The following is a 17,857-nucleotide window of genomic DNA, read 5'->3' on the forward strand; positions in this document are numbered from 1 at the left end:
AATTGGGGATGCGCTAGCGCATTTGTTAATTTCCTAATTTGGTAGGTCTCTTATTTTTCATGGTGTTTGAATTATACTATGTGAAGTATGTAAACCTTCTACAATTAAATCACTACTACTATTACTCCGATATGACCGGTTTTATCTGTAAGAATATATTAAAATATCACAATAGTAATTATATATGTTCATTGTAGCAAGATCTTCAAACTTTGGTTTTGCAACAAGACTGAGCTTCTTCCTGATTACTAGAGTATAACGTAGATTTATTGAATGTTTGTCTTGATTGAGGAAGATCTAAAGCAGGGTTCTTATCAAAGAAATTGAAAGGAACTAAATGAATATTATGAGTTTCAACTGGCATGACTGGGAAATCTTCAACTCTTGGAGTATGTGTGAAACCTAATGTGGCCCAGACCACAAGATCTTCATTTCTAACTTTATCAATTCCATTAGCCCAAACTCCAAGACCAGTATCACTTTGAGATTGATTAGTGAATTCACCAGCAGCGAATAATTGATGATCATTGTATTTAGTGACCCAAACTTGTTCAGTAGAAAATTTAGCTCTCTTAACATTGAATGAATCTGGATCAGCTAATGACATTTGTCTAGCTGGCATAGCAATTTTATAACCAACTGGATTCTTAGAAACTGGATTAATAATGTTTTCATTAATGATCTTATAAGTTCTATTGGTGAATGGAGATTGATCTACATGACCTGCCTTTTCAACGAATGTTCGATTGGTGACAAATCCAATACCATATGGATTATTTTCATCTGTTGGTAATTTAACAACATCATCAGCAACAACCGAATTTTTATGACCATCAATAGCTGGATCAATTCTAAATGATAATATATGTTGATGATAAGGAGCCATAACATTTGGTCCAACAATAGTACCCCATGGAACTTTGACGTTTTCGTCGATTGGTAAGGTCGATAAAATACCAGAAGCTCTGGCTTCAATATCAATTGAACCATCATTTACAAATTTAAGATTAACAATATAATCATAATTAGCGACTGTAGCAATGGTTTGAACAACAAATTCTCTCTTTCTAGCAATAACAGCATTTTGAGTTCTATAGTTAACATGTTTATATAATAAACCATTATCTTGTTCGTGCATACAGATAGAATTTGGAATTACAAATGGTTCACCATTGGAATGAATACCGTGACCATCTAAGTATTTGATAAGCCCTAAACAATCACATCCTAAGAAAAGATGATTACTATTGGCGCCGAAACCATAGTCACCTAAATCAAACGCTTGCTTTCTATGATAAGGAGCTCTTGGATCACCATATGGAACAGTCATTTCTGATAAAGCGATTCTATAAAGAACTTGTCTTCCTTTGAAACTAACATCATAAACAGCGAAACCTTCTCTGGAAGTAAACGCAACCCTAAATTCCCATCCTTGCCATTTGACTTTAGAACCTTCAACAGTGAATGATGGACCTTCAGGTTGAGTAATAATTAATGGTTTAACATCTCTTGCAACGGTTTCACCACTTAAATCAGGATGATATTCAACGGCTGGAACTTGTTGCCATGGAGTAGTAGGAGTAATAGTAGCATCAAATCCACCTGGTAAGTAATCCATTCTAATGAATTTCTTTGAAAAACATTCAAAAACAGGAGAGAATTTCAATGGTAAAGAATAATGATTTGATTCACTATGGCCATTACCAGCTAAGACATACATGAAGAATTGACATAAAGGTCTTCTTTCTTGAGCATCATCAGTAGCATAAATCCATGGATCATTTCTAACTGTGTAACCTGGTGGTAATTTCAATTTTTCAATTTCAGCTTTAACCAATGGATGATTATTACAAACTTCTTCCCATTCCATAACATCATCAGGTAATAATGGACCAATCACACCCTTTGGTTGTTTGACTTTAGTAATGATATGACCAATGGTAACATTAACTAATGCTTTATTGAAATCAAAGGTATCTGTATAGTAATAGGCATATAACACTCTTGGGATTTGTGGAACTGGACCACCGAATTTTTCAGCTTCTAAATATTTAATCATATCTTTCTTTGGAGGATCAACTTTATCGATTTGAACAAAGTGAACATTGGCTGATGCAGGATAAGCATCTTTGATTAATTTAGATGCTAATCTAATTTCATAATCCCTAGCGGAATCAAATGGATGAATTGGTAAAGCCATTTTTATTAAATCAAAAGGTAATGTATAGTTATATTTGAAATGGATTAAAACAACCTCAATCTCAGGAAAGTTCTACAACTATATATAGTTCTATATGTATTGATAGATTCGATAGGAGTTATAATGGACTCATTCCTATTCATTTCCTATCTTACAAAATGGATAGCACTATCTGAAATCTAATAGGTGGTGAAAGTAGTTCTTGCAGCCGGAACGTGTAAAGTGGCCTGGGCTAAAGTTTTCCTGATTAGGTAGGTGGATACCATATTCTAACTGAAACCGTTTATGCTTTAATTGTTGCATTTACCTTATATGCTTATTCTGGATACTTCAAAGTAGTTGGAATCAATTAAAGAAAAGTTAGCTGATATATATGGTTCACCATCAAACAAAACAATGATAACGGATATTTTTACTCAATTGTTTTCTTTTACTGCTAAAATTTTCGTGAAATTACGTTTTATTTTCTTGGATTTAATTTAAGTTAACGATAACACTTGAAATGATGCTCATTGGGGGAGGGGGGTAGAGGAGATTTACGCTTGAAATGAATTGGACATTAATTTAGAGCAGGAGGTTGGGTTATGAATTAGTATTTCGTATGAGAATTGCTTTGTAACTAGAGTGAACTAGGGTGATACTTCAGATATCACTGGTCTATGTGTAAGTTTCTTCTCTATACAATCCCGTTATTAAGTTGTATTGTGCCCTGCATATAAACAAAGGTTCCAAAATGGGGTGATAATTAATTGATTAGACCAACTAGACTATACAAGACTAACCCAGTTAGTTATCTACAATTAACGAAGTTGCAACTTTCATATGAAAAAGTGAATCTAACACTCTGAAGTAGGACTTATAATATTTTTTATAAGCATATTGCAATTTGTATGAATCTTATTGCAAAACATTATTATAGGTATTACAATGTAGCGGTGTGGATGTGTTTCCCCGGTATATATGGCAAAATGGTGGGGAAAGATACATCTCAATAACAATAATCAATTATTCGAAGTGATAAATCATCGTCTATTTTCAATTAAGGGGAGATTAATTTAAAAGCCATTTGATACTTAGTGTTTAATTACTTTGAATCATTAGATAAGTTTAACTTAATGGAAGGCTACATTTATGAAAAAGTTGCATGACATTTGAACTTTGACCCAGCTCAATTTTAAAGATACTGTGAAGAATTGATTTATCTACGTATTAGTATCTGTAATAGACCGTAATCCATTAATCAATTGACTCCCATTCCCTTCACTACCATTATATCCCCCTTCATTACTCTTCCCTTCCCATCCTTCCCTTCCCTTCCCTCTCAGTAAACTCCATCTTTTTTGAATTTAGATATTGTGGGGAGAAAGCTCTTTTTTTTTGTTGGGTTTTAATAACTAGTTTCGGGGATCTACCCTCGTATCCCTTTGACCCGACTACGCACAAGTCACCTGACTTGATAATTAGCAACTATCCCTCGGGAAACATCATTTATATATATATCCAAGTTGTTGTTGGATTTTTAAAATCATTAAAGTTCTAAATTTATATATCGATATATATATATATATCCAATCTTCTTTATAAACAAAACCTATAAATTGAAGAGTTTAGTTAAGTAACAGATATGTCCCCCATTAAGAAAGCAAGTAAAAATCCTCAATTATGGATAACGGCTCTTATTGCCACTTCAATCGTTACATTATCATATAAATTATATCAAAGTTATACATCAAGTGATACCACTACAACCAACATAGAAGATGGTGAGGAGAAGGTAGAAGAAGGTAAAGAGAAGAAATCATTTTCGCAATCCACTCAAACACCATTTCAAATCCTGAAAGCATACCTTAATAAATCAATAGCATTAACTCTTTCATCATCAATTTTAAATTCAAAATTACCCTTGGATGATATTTTAATAAAAGGAGGTGAAAATATTATATTCATCTTACCACCTAATCTTTCTGAAGATGATTTAAATTATAATTTGAAAGTCAAGACCTCTAATAATTTCAAATTATTAAAATGCAGTAATATTAATGGATACGTTCAAATGCTTAAGAATTTAAAACCTGATTTATTATTAATTTGTAGTGATGATTTAGGGTTATCATATTTGAATTTACTGAAAGATTTAAATAATTTCATTAAAACTATTGTTAATTTAGATCAAAATAGTGATGATGTTTATTTAAAAATTAGTCGATTATTTATATAACAGGAAAGTTAAGTTATAAATATGGTCCTTTTACATGATTTATGATGATAATGATGATTTTTTGTATATTAGAAAAAGATTATTACGAAAACAACCTAATGAATTTAATGAATGGAATTTATAATAGGAAGAGAGATGTAAAAGAAAGTCCTGAACTATAAGTTATGAGTAATTGTAACCCAATGGTTTATATAGATAAGTAGTACATTATAATAAAAATAATTATCAATTCCAAAGAAAAAATAGAACAACGTAAGTGCATAGATTTTAGGTCTGAACTTACCTTTCCTTTCCTTTCATTTTACGAGTAGCTACAAATGCTTTTAAAACATAATTTTTTGAAACCATTACTATCTTAATAAATATAAAAAGGAGGAAAATATAAAAAAAAAGGGACTTGACTATAAAAAAAGGAGGAGGGAGGGGGGGATCATCATTAAAGGAAAAAGGTTATATAAAAAAAATTATTATTCATCATAAGAAGTTAAAAAAACTCGAATAAAACATCATTTTCAAATAATTCATAGATACAATCAGGGTGAGGGATCCTTCTTATAATCTACAACTTAAAAGAAAATGAAAATCATATTGACAATTTTAAACTTATTTTCTGTTGTGTCTGTTTTTATCTTGGAAATCTGGTAAATGAATAGCTTTAACAGTGATATAACTATTTTGTTCATTGGCAATACCAGCATAAGCATTATACCAAGCACAGAAAGCAGTAATGATACCAAATACACCAGCCGCTTTTTGAACAGCCACAGATCCATTAAAATTAGTTATGGCTAATAATAAAAATGTAATGGAAAGGAAAAAGAAAATACTGAAGAATGCAACCGTGGATTTAAGAGTCATAAGACAAAGGAAAAAGGTAAAGATAAACCAAGCAACACAATAAAGTCCAACGGCATATTCCAATTGTTTTCCAGTATCACCAGCATAAGCTTCAATAATTCCAAAGGATGGAGTATAAATGGCAGCCCATGAACCCCAAAAACCACCATAGGATGATAAAGCAACACCACCAAAGGTGTTACCCACGGCGATTTCAAACATACCAGCTACTAATTGAGCAGCACCACCATAGAAATAAGCTAAACCAACGACAATGTTTGGAATAGTGACACCTCTGGCTTCACAATTAATCAAAGATAAAACAAAAGTAGTTAAAGCAAAAGCACTTAAACCTAAAGGACCTGGATTAGCTAAATTATGTTTTGGAGCTGGAGATAAACCTGGATTTAAAGAACCACCAAAAGCTTCAACTAATTCTGATCTTAAATATTTTTCATTACCAAAAGTAACATAATCACCTTCAGTTACAACTTTTGTAACGGGATGTTCAGGATGATTTGGATCATAAGGAACAGATGATGAAGCATTAGCAGCATCTTCGATGATTAAAGTATGATCTTGAGGAACTTGATTTTCTAAATCGGAAGACATTGTAGATAGTTATTAATAATTATATGGGGATGTTAAAAATAAATAAAGTTATCTCTCTCACTGAGGTGGGAAAAAAAAATGAACAAAAGTACAAGGCAAAAAAAGACGATGAGGAAGGAAGAAGTTGCACACACAAGATTATATAGTCAATATATAAAGTCAAAGGGTACAATTCAGGAAAAGAAAGATGTTTGATAGATATAAATTTCTTATTAAACCTTTTTAAAATAATGAATGATAGAGAACCAAAAAAATCAAAAAGAAAAAGAAAAACCTATTTATAAAAACTGGATAATTTATGAAAAGGATTTTAGATGATTTTTATAACCAAATTCAAATTGAGGTCAACAAAAGATGAATTTAAAAATTAAGCATTTTTTAAACCAAAAAAAAAAAAAAATAATAATAAAAATAAATAAAAATAAAACAAGACAAAAATTCAAAGTTTTTGTCTGTCTGATTAAACACCGATTTTGTCTTTTTTTTGTCTTCTTTTCTTTTGTTACCCCATTTTTTTCTTAAATGTATTATCAGATATTACCACTACAGTAGAGATTCTTTTACTATTAGACTTATACAGTGCTACCCCCTCTACCCCTCTACCTACCTACTATTAGTTAAGTCGGTTTAATTTCTTTTCTTTTATCACGGAGATTGACCAGAATAGTACTTGCAATATTATACTATTAGTTTAAGAAAAATAAAGCCAATCATAACACTTTTTTTTAAGGTATTCCGAGAATACATGGTAACACTAAAAAAAAAAAAAATACATGTATGAGAAAATCGTTTGGTGACGGCAATCTCTGAGCCCTGGTAGTGGTCCGATAGGCTAGTTCGTTCCAGTACAACTGGACTAGGTTTTGAATATCATACGTTACATCTGCTTTCCTTCCCATCACCAACCTTGCTGTTTTATGCTGTTAGGTTGTATGAAAGTATATACTATATTATGTAATATGTAACTAATTTAATTTAATTTTTAACACCAAGACAAAAAATGGAAAACGAACTTATTTTATTTTTTTAACGGAAATTGAAGATAGAAAAGAAAAATTGTTATTTTTTTAATAGTAAAATTCTGTTGATCGTGTACTGGCTAATTTTTAAAATCCGTAAAATTCCAAAAAAAAAAAAACTGCTTCTGTCCAGACATTATTATGCTTTCTGCACCAAAAGTTTCCTTTTTATTCTTTTATACATGTTCCAGAAAGTCCGACTCCGAGACAAACGAAAATTTTTGATAATTTAATTTAATTTCATTTTCCTACACCCCCGAAATCAACTTAATTTAACTCAAGTCAAGCCAATCTGTATAAACTAAACCGATAATGCTTAGTATAAAAAAAAGTCGAGTTGAACAATATAACAAATGATTGCTTAAACCCAATCAGCCTACATACATTGTTAACAGTAGGGAGGATTGAGCGGGTTAAGGCTCAGTTAGCAGAACCGTTACTATAGGCTCAAATGGATCATGTTATCAAAAAAAGAAGAAGAAAACAAAACGGTCACACACGGAGAATAAGTCATTATAAGCATATCATACTATCAACAAAAAAGTTAACTAAGCCAAAGATGGTTGAAAGGAAGTTTTTCTATATCGATAGATAAATATTTTGTGGGGTTGGGAGGTGGAGGGGGTGGGAAAGCAAGAAATAAATCCACACCAAATACAAATCTATCAAACAGCATTATTATATGTGTCCCAAAAATATTTAACTTCCTTTTTTTATTTTGACCCCCACCTTTTTTTCCCACACATCCACATTAAAAAATAATCTTTATTCAATCAGACATTTTTAAATTGTCAGACACTTTTTTTTTTATTTAGCCCCACAAATATATGATGATCAAAAGAATTTTCATTAATTTTATGATACGATATGGTATGATAATTAATTATACAATTGATGTTTAACTATCAGTCAGTTATAATTGGATTGAATTGGGATTAATCTAGGTTGGTCACCTACATGACTAAAATTAAGATGATATCTGGTACAGTACTTTATCATTATCAAGAATGTAATTTTAATTAGTGTATAACTATGGGCTTAGATAAAGACAGTATTATCCCTTTAATCATAAGCCTTTATTGAACTTTTATTCAACTCGTCTCAACTCATTTTTAACCTCACAATTTTAGGTTATAATAGAATTCTGTCACTTGAAGTAATGTTTTCTTTTAAAATTAATATGTTGAAGAAGAAGATGATGATGATGTTTTGTGCTATTTTTGATGATATTTTCATCATATCCCGGAGTTCTTCATTGACTTTTCCATTCCATCAAATTGTATCATATTTGTACTTTAGTTGATCATTTTCTTCTATCTGTATCTTTAATGGCGCTTACTCTATTAGCTTATAATGATTATGACTGCATGATGGACTCATGATTCATCCTAGATTCACTACTGTCTTTTCAAAACCAATATATTATCATTATTACTTAATGATTCCCTTACATCAGCTAATTCACAATTACTGCATACTAGATAATATGATAGCCTGCTTACAAAATACAACATTATACCCTACTTTAACATAGTTTATTTAGTCTCTAAATATTGCTGCAATTTTTTATTATGGACGCGTTAACTATAGCGCAACCAATTTAATTTATTATGTATATGAATCAGCCGCAAATTAACTAACGTTATTTATCAATGCAAATTCAATTATTCCCATATTGAATAATTTCACCCATGTGTGGACGTCATCTCACCTTCATAAGGTTTATTCACTTACATTTCATTATGTTAAGTTCTTCATTAAAGAATGTAAATTTATTTATGTTAGCCATTACCCAATCGGGAACAAATGTCAACAAAATAAAATTCTCTGTTCACAAATGCAAATTGACCTGAAATGAAATGAAATGACAATCATATTTGATATCATCAAATCCTTCACTTCCTTCCCTTGTCCTGGAAATTTGACTGTTCATCCATCAACACTTCCTTCATCATCACCATCATCAATAGTGACGACGACAACTACAGCGACGACAAGATCAAAATCAGAATCAACAAACCTTGTCTTTTCCCCTGATCTAATACTTGTTCTTGTTTACTAGATCTCCTTTCCTACTACTAGAACCACATCACATCAACTTGCATCCCGCCGCCGATACCGTTCTATCATTCCTTACATCCATTCATCCTTCCTTCATAGAACTTATAAATCATGACAAATTTCTTTAATAGATCTCCTAAACATTCAGCCATGAAAGATAGTATGGCTGATATTTCTCAATCAATGGAGAATATCTCAATCACTTCAAATCAAATGGATATCGATACTTCTTTCAAATCAACCAACTTCATCAATAAGGAAAACATCACTCCTTATAGTTCACCAACTAAATCAATCTTACATCAAACTCCAACTTCACCTAATAAACAACAATATCAATTATATCAAAATATTAGTCAATTACAACCTCAAACTCCAACCAGATCAAATGGGTCTCCTCAACGTTTAAATCAAATTCAAAGATATAAATTAACTCCTGAAGAATTTCATAAAAAGGCTAATGATCCTAAAACTAAAAGATTAGCTTCAGTTGCGCAATTATATTTTCTTGATTATTATTGTGATATGTTTGATTATGTTATAAGTAGAAGAGAAAGAAGTAAATTAGTTGAACATAAATTATTAACTGATTCAACTATGAATAATCAAAGACAACAGTTAGAATGGAAAAATTATATTGGCCGTGAAAGATCTTTATTAAGGAAAAGAAGATTAAAACCAAAACATAAAGATTTTGAAATGATAACTCAAGTTGGTCAAGGTGGTTATGGTCAAGTATTTTTAGCCAGAAAGAAAGATACTAGAGAAATTTGTGCTTTAAAAATTTTAAATAAAAATTTATTAGTTAAATTAGATGAAACAAGACATGTTTTAACTGAAAGAGATATTTTAACTAATACAAGATCTGAATGGTTAGTTAAATTATTATATGCATTTCAAGATCCTGAAAAAGTTTATTTAGCTATGGAATTTGTTCCCGGTGGAGATTTTAGAACTCTTTTAAATAATACTGGTTATTTAATTCCACCTCATGCTAGATTTTATATAACAGAAATGTTTTTAGCGGTTAATTCATTACATGAATTAGGATATATTCATCGAGATTTAAAACCAGAAAATTTCCTTATTGATTCTAAAGGTCATATTAAATTAACTGATTTTGGATTAGCAGCTGGATCAATTTCAAATGAAAGAATTGAAAGTATGAGAATTAAATTAAATAATTTACAAGATTTAACATCAGAAAATTATAAAATTCCATCAAAATTAATGACTGAAAGACAAAAAATCTTTAAACAAAGTCAAAATTATTATAATAAGAATTTTGCAAATTCAATTGTTGGTTCCCCAGATTATATGGCATTAGATGTTTTACAAGGTAAAAATTATAATTTTACCATTGATTATTGGTCATTGGGATGTATGTTATTTGAAAGTTTATGTGGTTATCCTCCATTTTCAGGTTCAAAACAAGATGAAACTTATTATAATTTAAAGAATTGGAAAACTTCTTTAAGAAGACCTCAAACTAAAGATGGTAGATTTGTTTTCAGTGATAGAACTTGGCAATTAATTGTTAAATTAATTGCTGATCCTCAAGATCGTTTACAAACTTTTAAACAAGTTCAATCAATGGGTTATTTTAATGATATAAATGATTGGAATAATTTAAGAGAAAAGACACCTCCATTCACTCCTCAATTAGATAATGAAGAGGATGCAGGATACTTTGATGATTTTGAAGATGAAGAAATGATGATGAAATATAAAGATGTATTTGCCAGACAAGAACATAATGAACTGTTATTAGATAAATCATCATCAGCTGCATCAAAGAAAAGATCATCTCAATTACAACATAATTTCATTGGTTTTACATTTAAACATAAATCAAATCCAAATAATAAATTTGCCAATGGTGAAATTAATTTATTAAATATGAATAGTAGTAATAATCTTAATAATAATGGTGGTATAGGTAGAAGTAACAGATTAGATCCTTTAGCAACTTTATATTAGGATCATTCACTTTCTTTTGGCATTTCTTCAATTATATTATTATTATTATTATTTATATTATCATTATTTTATTTTATCTGGTTTGGTGGGATAGGCATTCATCGTTCTATTAATTTTTAGCTATTTTTTATTATACATTCTTATTATATTTCTATGTTATTTATTCTTTACTATTATACAACAATACATATATATCTATGCATGAGATTATTCTATCATTCTAAGCTAAGCTTTCCAAACGTAATCATTATCAATCTTTTCTGTAATATATTTTCTTTGATAATCATTATGAATCAATTCACATTGGGTAACCGCTTTACTTATGACGGTAAACAATTGTTCTTCAGTGAAATCTCCTAAACTTTCAAGCAAAAGGATCTTATTAGCTTTCTTATCTTCAATATTGAAACATATCACATGATGACTATCACTTTTATGTAATTGTTTTAAATTTGGATCGATGATATATTCGGGTTCTTCATCTATAGTTTGATGATCTTCAGTTAAACTGATACATACTGATGCAAATGAACTATATAATGCGATACCAGCATCCACCAAGGCGAAATAACACCCATTTATAGCGGCATTCAATTCAATATTACTATATTCAACTTCATCTTTATGATTGGAATAAGCTCCACCTTGATATTTCGTCAAAGGAGTTGATAAAAATTGAATCACAACTTGAATTAATTGTCGAGGATATTTATATCTCACTATGACGGCTTGTAAGAGAGATCTTAATTTATCTTCTAAAGCTTTCTCTCTGGTCCCACTTAATCCTACTGCTGGTCGAATTACAATTTCTAAACTTGCAACATTAGGTAATTCTTGTCTTGGTTTAGGTTCGATGGGTCCAGATACTGACGCTATTAATTTGATATCTCCCGTTATTAACTGTGCTGAACCGTCTGAGTTCTCAAGTAGCGATGTCTTGACTGTGAATGACATCGTGGAACTAGTATGTGTTGGATTATATGCGTTGGTTGTATCAATAATAACGGTATGGATTTTATAGTTTGATAGATTTTTTTCAAACAGATTGCGATGTCTTTTTTTTTTTTGCCAGAAGAAATTGAAAAATGCAAATTAAAAATCAAAAGGTATAAGCAACATCAACAACCACGAAAAACAGCTACAATTTAGTTCAGAGAAAGATGGAGGACTATGAACAGGATTTGTTAAATGATTTCGGTAGTGATGATGAAAATGAATCAAATGATGAAATTGAAATTGAACCACTGAATCAGGAACAAGAAGAACTACCACAAGATACTGATGTTCAACCTACTACTGATCTTACATTTGAACAAAAGTTAGATGATATAATACGAAACCATACTTTGCATAACTCCTATCAAACCATACTAAATCAATCTAATATCGAAGAACTTTCCGATTTAACTAAGTTTTCCAAAATATTACCTTTAATACCTGATATCAAAGCTAAAATTACGGAATATTCCTTTGAAAAGGAAGAAGATGAAGATTATTGGGAATTGATCAATTCGTTACAGAATGATAATGATAACAATGAACCCCAATCGAATGAATATAAATTCATTCTTATGATCAATGAATTATCCACGATTATAAATCAAGAAATATCAACCTTCTATGCTTTAATTAAATTACAATATAAAGTTGTGTTCCCCGAATTAGAAAGTTTAATTATAAATCCTATCGATTATACCAAGATCATTTGTATTATAAAACAAGATTTAACTAATATTAAACAATATGAAGCTGAATTAAAGAAATTCATCACCAATGAAAAAGTATTGATTATAATCATGGCAGCTTTACAACAAGTTAAATCTCAATTTGAATTGAATAATCAAGATTTAGATAAAATTTTAAGTTGTTGTTTATTAGTATTGGAATTAGATGATTTATTACATCAATTATCAACTTTCATATCTCAAAAACTTTCAAAGATAGCTCCTAATATCACCGCTATTATCGGGTCCATCACTACATCTCAACTTTTAATTGCAACCGGTTCGTTAAAACAATTGGCTTTAACTCAAGCATGTAATTTACCTTCTATTGGGGTCCGGGATTTATCATCACAAACTAAAACTAAATCAAAGAATATACGACAGACTGGATATTTATATCATTCAGAGTTAGTTAAATATTTACCTGAAGATATTCAACGATCAGTAATGAGAATTGTGAGTGGGAAAATCATATTAGCAGCTCGGATAGATTTATCACGATCGAATCCAAATGGTGAATTTGGAGATAAATATCGTCAAGAGATTGATCAAAAGATTGAGAAATTATTAGAACCACCTCAAAATCAACCTGATAAAGCCTTACCATTACCTACTGAACAAAAATCGAAAAAGAGAGGTGGGAAAAGATTTAGAAAGATGAAGGAAAGATTTCAAATGTCTGAATTAAGAAAAGCTCAGAATAAAATGGAATTTGGTAAACAAGAAGAATCAATTGTCGATGGTTATGGTGAAGAGATTGGATTAGGTATGAGTCGTCGTTCAAATGGGAGTGATGGAGGAAGAGTTGGTGCTATCAAAGTTAATACTAATACCAATGCAAAGATGTCTAAAGCTATGACTGTGAGATTACAACAACTGAATAAATTACCTGGTATTCAAAAGAGTCATAGTATATTTGATGAAGATTTCGATAGTATAATCTTATCGAATCCCGCCAATAAGACGTCTCCAGCAAGTAATGGGACTACTACTACATCCAGTAACAATGGATCCACTTCAAGTACTTCTACTTGGTTTGGAGGAATTACGAATCATAAAGATGACGATAGTTCAAATGGGTTAAAAAGGAAGAGAACAGATTAACTTTGTACATGACTCATTCCTAAGGAATAAATAGCATAAATAATAATACAAAATTTACAGGGCATATACACATTTGTTTGTAGATATCATGAATATCAACCCATTCAACCGTATGGTTCCATCTACCCCCTATCAAAAACTCTAATCTTGTCAATATAATCAGTTCAGTTTCAATTGAGTCACAAGATATTTTATAGTACACAAAAATGACTAACAATTTTTTTTTTTTTCAACAACGCATTGGAAACCAAAAAAATTTAAACAGCGTTTAGAACAATTGATAGATTGTGATTTGACTAGGTATAAATACAGTGTATGCTAATACATAGACTTATCGGGAGAAGAATAGTAATCAATACCGTTCATCAGTTCACGAGAAGGTCATCTATTATCGATTGGAAACGAGCATATTCTTCAAAGTTTATCAACATGAGTGAAGAAACAAGTACTACTGCAAGTTCAATTGCAACCCCAACTCCAACTAATGAAGAAACTCCAATTAAGGAAAAATCCGCTAAGGAATTAGAAAGAGAACGTAAGAAGGCTGAAAAATTAGCCAAGTTTGAAGCTAAGAAAGCTAAACAAGCTACTGCTCCAAAATCAAATGGTGATGAATCAAAGAAACCAAAGAAGGAAAAGAAACAAGCTGAACCAATTCCTGAATTCATTGATAAAACCGTTCCTGGTGAAAAGAAGATCTTAGTGTCATTAGATGATCCATCTCTTGCTGCTTATAATCCAAAGAATGTTGAAAGTTCATGGTATGAATGGTGGAATAAACAAGGTTTATTTGAACCTGAATTCACTGAATCAGGAGAAATAAAACCAGAAGGTGCTTTCACTATTCCTGCTCCTCCACCAAATGTTACTGGTGCTTTACATATTGGACATGCTTTAACTGTTTCTATTCAAGATACTTTAATTAGATACAATAGAATGAAAGGTAAGACTACTCTTTTCATTCCAGGTTTCGATCATGCTGGTATTGCAACTCAATCTGTTGTTGAAAAACAAATTTGGAGTAATGAAAAGAAAACTAGACATGATTATGGTCGTGAAAAATTCATTGAAAAAGTTTGGGATTGGAAAGATGAATATCATAAAAGAATTAGTGGTCAAGTTAAAAGATTAGGAGCTTCTTATGATTGGTCAAGAGAAGCTTTTACTTTAAGTCCAGAATATAGTACTGCTGTTGTGGAAAATTTCGTTAAATTACATGAAGATGGTACTCTTTACCGTGCTAATAGATTAGTTAATTGGTGTGTTAAATTAAACACTGCTATTTCTAATTTAGAAGTTGATAATAAAACTATCCCAGGTAAAACTTTATTATCAGTTCCAAATTATGATAATAAAATTGAATTTGGGGTTATTACTTCATTTTCTTATCAAGTTGAAAATTCTGATGAAAAATTAACTGTGGCTACTACCAGACCTGAAACTATGTTTGGTGATACTGGTATTGCCGTTCATCCAAATGATCCAAGATATACTCATTTACATGGTAAATACGTTATACATCCATTCATCAATAGAAGAATACCAATCATCACTGATGCTGAAGCTGTTGATATGGAATTCGGTACTGGTGCAGTTAAAATCACTCCAGCTCATGATCAAAATGATTATGATACTGGTAAAAGAAACAATTTAGAATTCATTAATATTTTCACTGATGATGGGTTATTAAATGAAAACTGTGGTTCTGAATGGGTTGGTGTTAAAAGATTTGATGCCAGAGCTAAAGTTATTGAAGCTTTAAAAGCCAAAGATTTATTTGTTGAATCTAAAGATAATGAAATGACCATTCCAACTTGTTCAAGATCAGGTGATGTCATTGAACCATTATTAAAACCTCAATGGTATGTTAATCAAAAAGAAATGGCTAAAGCTGGTATTGCTGCTGTTAAAAGTGGTGAAGTTACTATTACTCCTAAATCATCTGAAGCTGAATTTTTCTATTATTTAGAAAATATTCAAGATTGGTGTATTTCTCGTCAATTATGGTGGGGTCATAGATGTCCAGTTTATTTCGTTAATATTGAAGGTGAAGAAAATGATAAATTAGATAATACTTATTGGATCTCAGGTAGAACTGAAGAAGAAGCTTTAGCTAAAGCCAAACAACAATTCAAAGATGTTAAATTCACTTTAGAACAAGATGAAGATGTCTTAGATACTTGGTTTTCATCTGGTTTATGGCCAATTGCCACTTTAGGATGGCCAAATGTTGATTCACCTGATTATAAAAAATTTGCTCCATTATCAATGTTAGAAACTGGTTGGGATATTTTATTCTTTTGGGTTACTAGAATGATTTTATTATCATTAAAATTAACTGGTAAAATCCCATTTAAGGAAGTTTTCTGTCATTCCTTAGTTCGTGATGCTCAAGGTCGTAAAATGTCTAAATCATTAGGTAATGTTATTGATCCATTAGATGTTATTAATGGTATTTCTTTACAAGCTTTACATGATAAATTAAGAGTGGGTAATTTAGATCAAAAAGAATTGAAGAAAGCTGAAGAAGGTCAAAAGCAATCATATCCAGATGGTATTCCAGAATGTGGTACTGATGCTTTAAGATTTGCTCTTTGTGCTTATAGTACTGGTGGTAGAGATATTAATTTAGATATTTTGAGAGTTGAAGGTTACAGAAAATTCGGTAATAAGATTTATCAAGCTACTAAATTCGTTTTAGGTAGATTAGGTGAAGATTATGTTCCACCAACTCATAAAGGATTATCAGGTAAAGAATCATTAGTTGAAAAATGGATTTTACATAGATTAAATGAAGCTGCTAAGAATACTAATTCTGCTTTAGAAAGACGTGATTTTGGTGAATCAACTAATCATATTTATAACTTTTGGTATGAATTATGTGATGTTTATATTGAAAATTCTAAATCATTAATTCAAGATGGTACTCCTGAACAAAAGAAATCAGCTCAAGATACTTTATATATTTGTATTGATAATGCTTTAAGATTAATTCATCCATATATGCCATTTATTTCAGAAGAAATGTGGCAAAGATTACCAAGATATGAAGAACAAAAACAAAGTAAAAAGACTATTTCAATTGTTACTGCCAAATATCCTGAATATCAATCTGAATATGATGATATTAAATCATATGAAGCTTATGAATCTGTTTTAGAAATCACTAAAGGTGCTAGATCATTATTAGCTCAATATATTATTTTAAAGAATGGTCAAGTTTATGTTGAAACTTCAAATGAAAAATTATATGATATTATTGTTGATCAACATGATTCTATTGTATCATTAATTAAAGGAGTGGAAAAGATTTATATTGTGAAGACTAAAGAAGAAATTCCAAAGGGTTGTGCATTACAAGCCATTGGACCAGATTTAACTGTTCATTTATTAATTAAGGGACAAATTGATATTGATTCTGAAATTAGTAAAGTTGATAAAAAATTAGGAGCTGCTAATGAATTTTTAAAGAAACAAAATGAATCAATTAGTAAATTTACTGATAAGACTAAAGTAGAAGCTAAAGAAGCTGCTTTTAAGAGATTAGAAAAATTAACAGCTGAAATCGAAGGTTATGAAAAGACCATTTCTATTTTAGAACAATTGAAACTTTAAGTATCGTAGTAAGTTGTTAGATTTTGTTAGAACCCATATTTGTAAATAAATAAATGATAAATTATTAAAATAATCCATGTGTCGCAAAAACTATGTCGAAAAATGTTTGTCGAAAATCATTTGTCGCATTTTCAATGCTTTTTGGACAAAATTTCATGACATCGTTTACGGACTGCATATAACGGAGTGTTTCGATTCATGTTTTGAAGAAGATGACATTGTTTGTGTTTATATTATTATTATTTTTAATTTTGTACAACTTGATATTACGTATCATAACTAAAACAGGTAGACGACGAACGTTCGTCGACAACATGTACTTGACAGCTAAAGTTCAATTGACAGAATTGATTGAACAAAAGTTGTAATAGTTATAGTTATAGTTTATAGGTGATTAGCCACGCTTTTACTTTTGCATTCACGAATTTCATTCATTAATGCTTTATCGCCCTTTATATTTAATTATTAAACTTTTTACCAAGACCAA

At 30.4% G+C, this 17,857-nt stretch overlaps 7 protein-coding genes across 7 annotated transcripts; 4 read left to right on the forward strand and 3 right to left on the reverse strand. All coding sequences in view use genetic code 12, as the record gives it.

The window, feature by feature from the left end:
• Positions 1 to 205: 205 nt before the first annotated feature.
• On the reverse strand, positions 206 to 2,200 carry DFJ63DRAFT_333663 (copper-containing amine oxidase; the record flags this gene model as incomplete). The annotated part of the gene is made up of 1 exon (XM_064907890.1): positions 206 to 2,200. One exon carries the CDS (start codon positions 2,198 to 2,200, stop codon positions 206 to 208), a length of 1,995 nt encoding a protein of 664 aa, XP_064763376.1.
• A 1,556-nt stretch (positions 2,201 to 3,756) lies between these two features.
• PEX22 (Pex22p) lies at positions 3,757 to 4,738 on the forward strand. Its single transcript, XM_064906822.1, has one exon. The coding sequence runs from the start codon at positions 3,825 to 3,827 to the stop codon at positions 4,416 to 4,418; it is 594 nt and encodes a 197-aa protein (XP_064763377.1). The 5' UTR covers positions 3,757 to 3,824; the 3' UTR covers positions 4,419 to 4,738.
• Positions 4,739 to 6,325, reverse strand: FRP3 (putative ammonium permease). The gene has a single exon (XM_064906823.1). It carries the CDS (start codon positions 5,865 to 5,867, stop codon positions 5,022 to 5,024), a length of 846 nt encoding a protein of 281 aa, XP_064763378.1. The 5' UTR covers positions 5,868 to 6,325; the 3' UTR covers positions 4,739 to 5,021.
• A 2,733-nt stretch (positions 6,326 to 9,058) lies between these two features.
• On the forward strand, positions 9,059 to 10,927 carry DBF2 (serine/threonine-protein kinase; the record flags this gene model as incomplete). The annotated part of the gene is made up of 1 exon (XM_064904821.1): positions 9,059 to 10,927. One exon carries the CDS (start codon positions 9,059 to 9,061, stop codon positions 10,925 to 10,927), a length of 1,869 nt encoding a protein of 622 aa, XP_064763379.1.
• Positions 10,928 to 11,039: 112 nt separating this feature from the next.
• DFJ63DRAFT_58838 (exosome non-catalytic core subunit) lies at positions 11,040 to 11,984 on the reverse strand. Its single transcript, XM_064908980.1, has one exon. It carries the CDS (start codon positions 11,879 to 11,881, stop codon positions 11,153 to 11,155), a length of 729 nt encoding a protein of 242 aa, XP_064763380.1. The 5' UTR covers positions 11,882 to 11,984; the 3' UTR covers positions 11,040 to 11,152.
• Positions 11,985 to 13,913, forward strand: DFJ63DRAFT_58811 (U4/U6-U5 snRNP complex subunit). Its single transcript, XM_064908976.1, has one exon. The coding sequence runs from the start codon at positions 12,088 to 12,090 to the stop codon at positions 13,753 to 13,755; it is 1,668 nt and encodes a 555-aa protein (XP_064763381.1). The 5' UTR covers positions 11,985 to 12,087; the 3' UTR covers positions 13,756 to 13,913.
• VAS1 (valine--tRNA ligase) lies at positions 13,913 to 17,822 on the forward strand. The gene has a single exon (XM_064908979.1). The coding sequence runs from the start codon at positions 14,071 to 14,073 to the stop codon at positions 17,368 to 17,370; it is 3,300 nt and encodes a 1,099-aa protein (XP_064763382.1). The 5' UTR covers positions 13,913 to 14,070; the 3' UTR covers positions 17,371 to 17,822.
• Positions 17,823 to 17,857: the final 35 nt, after the last annotated feature.

The sequence above is a fragment of the Scheffersomyces coipomensis genome, assembly GCF_036884675.1.
Source record: "Scheffersomyces coipomensis strain NRRL Y-17651 chromosome Unknown DFJ63scaffold_2, whole genome shotgun sequence".
NCBI lineage: Eukaryota > Fungi > Ascomycota > Pichiomycetes > Serinales > Debaryomycetaceae > Scheffersomyces > Scheffersomyces coipomensis.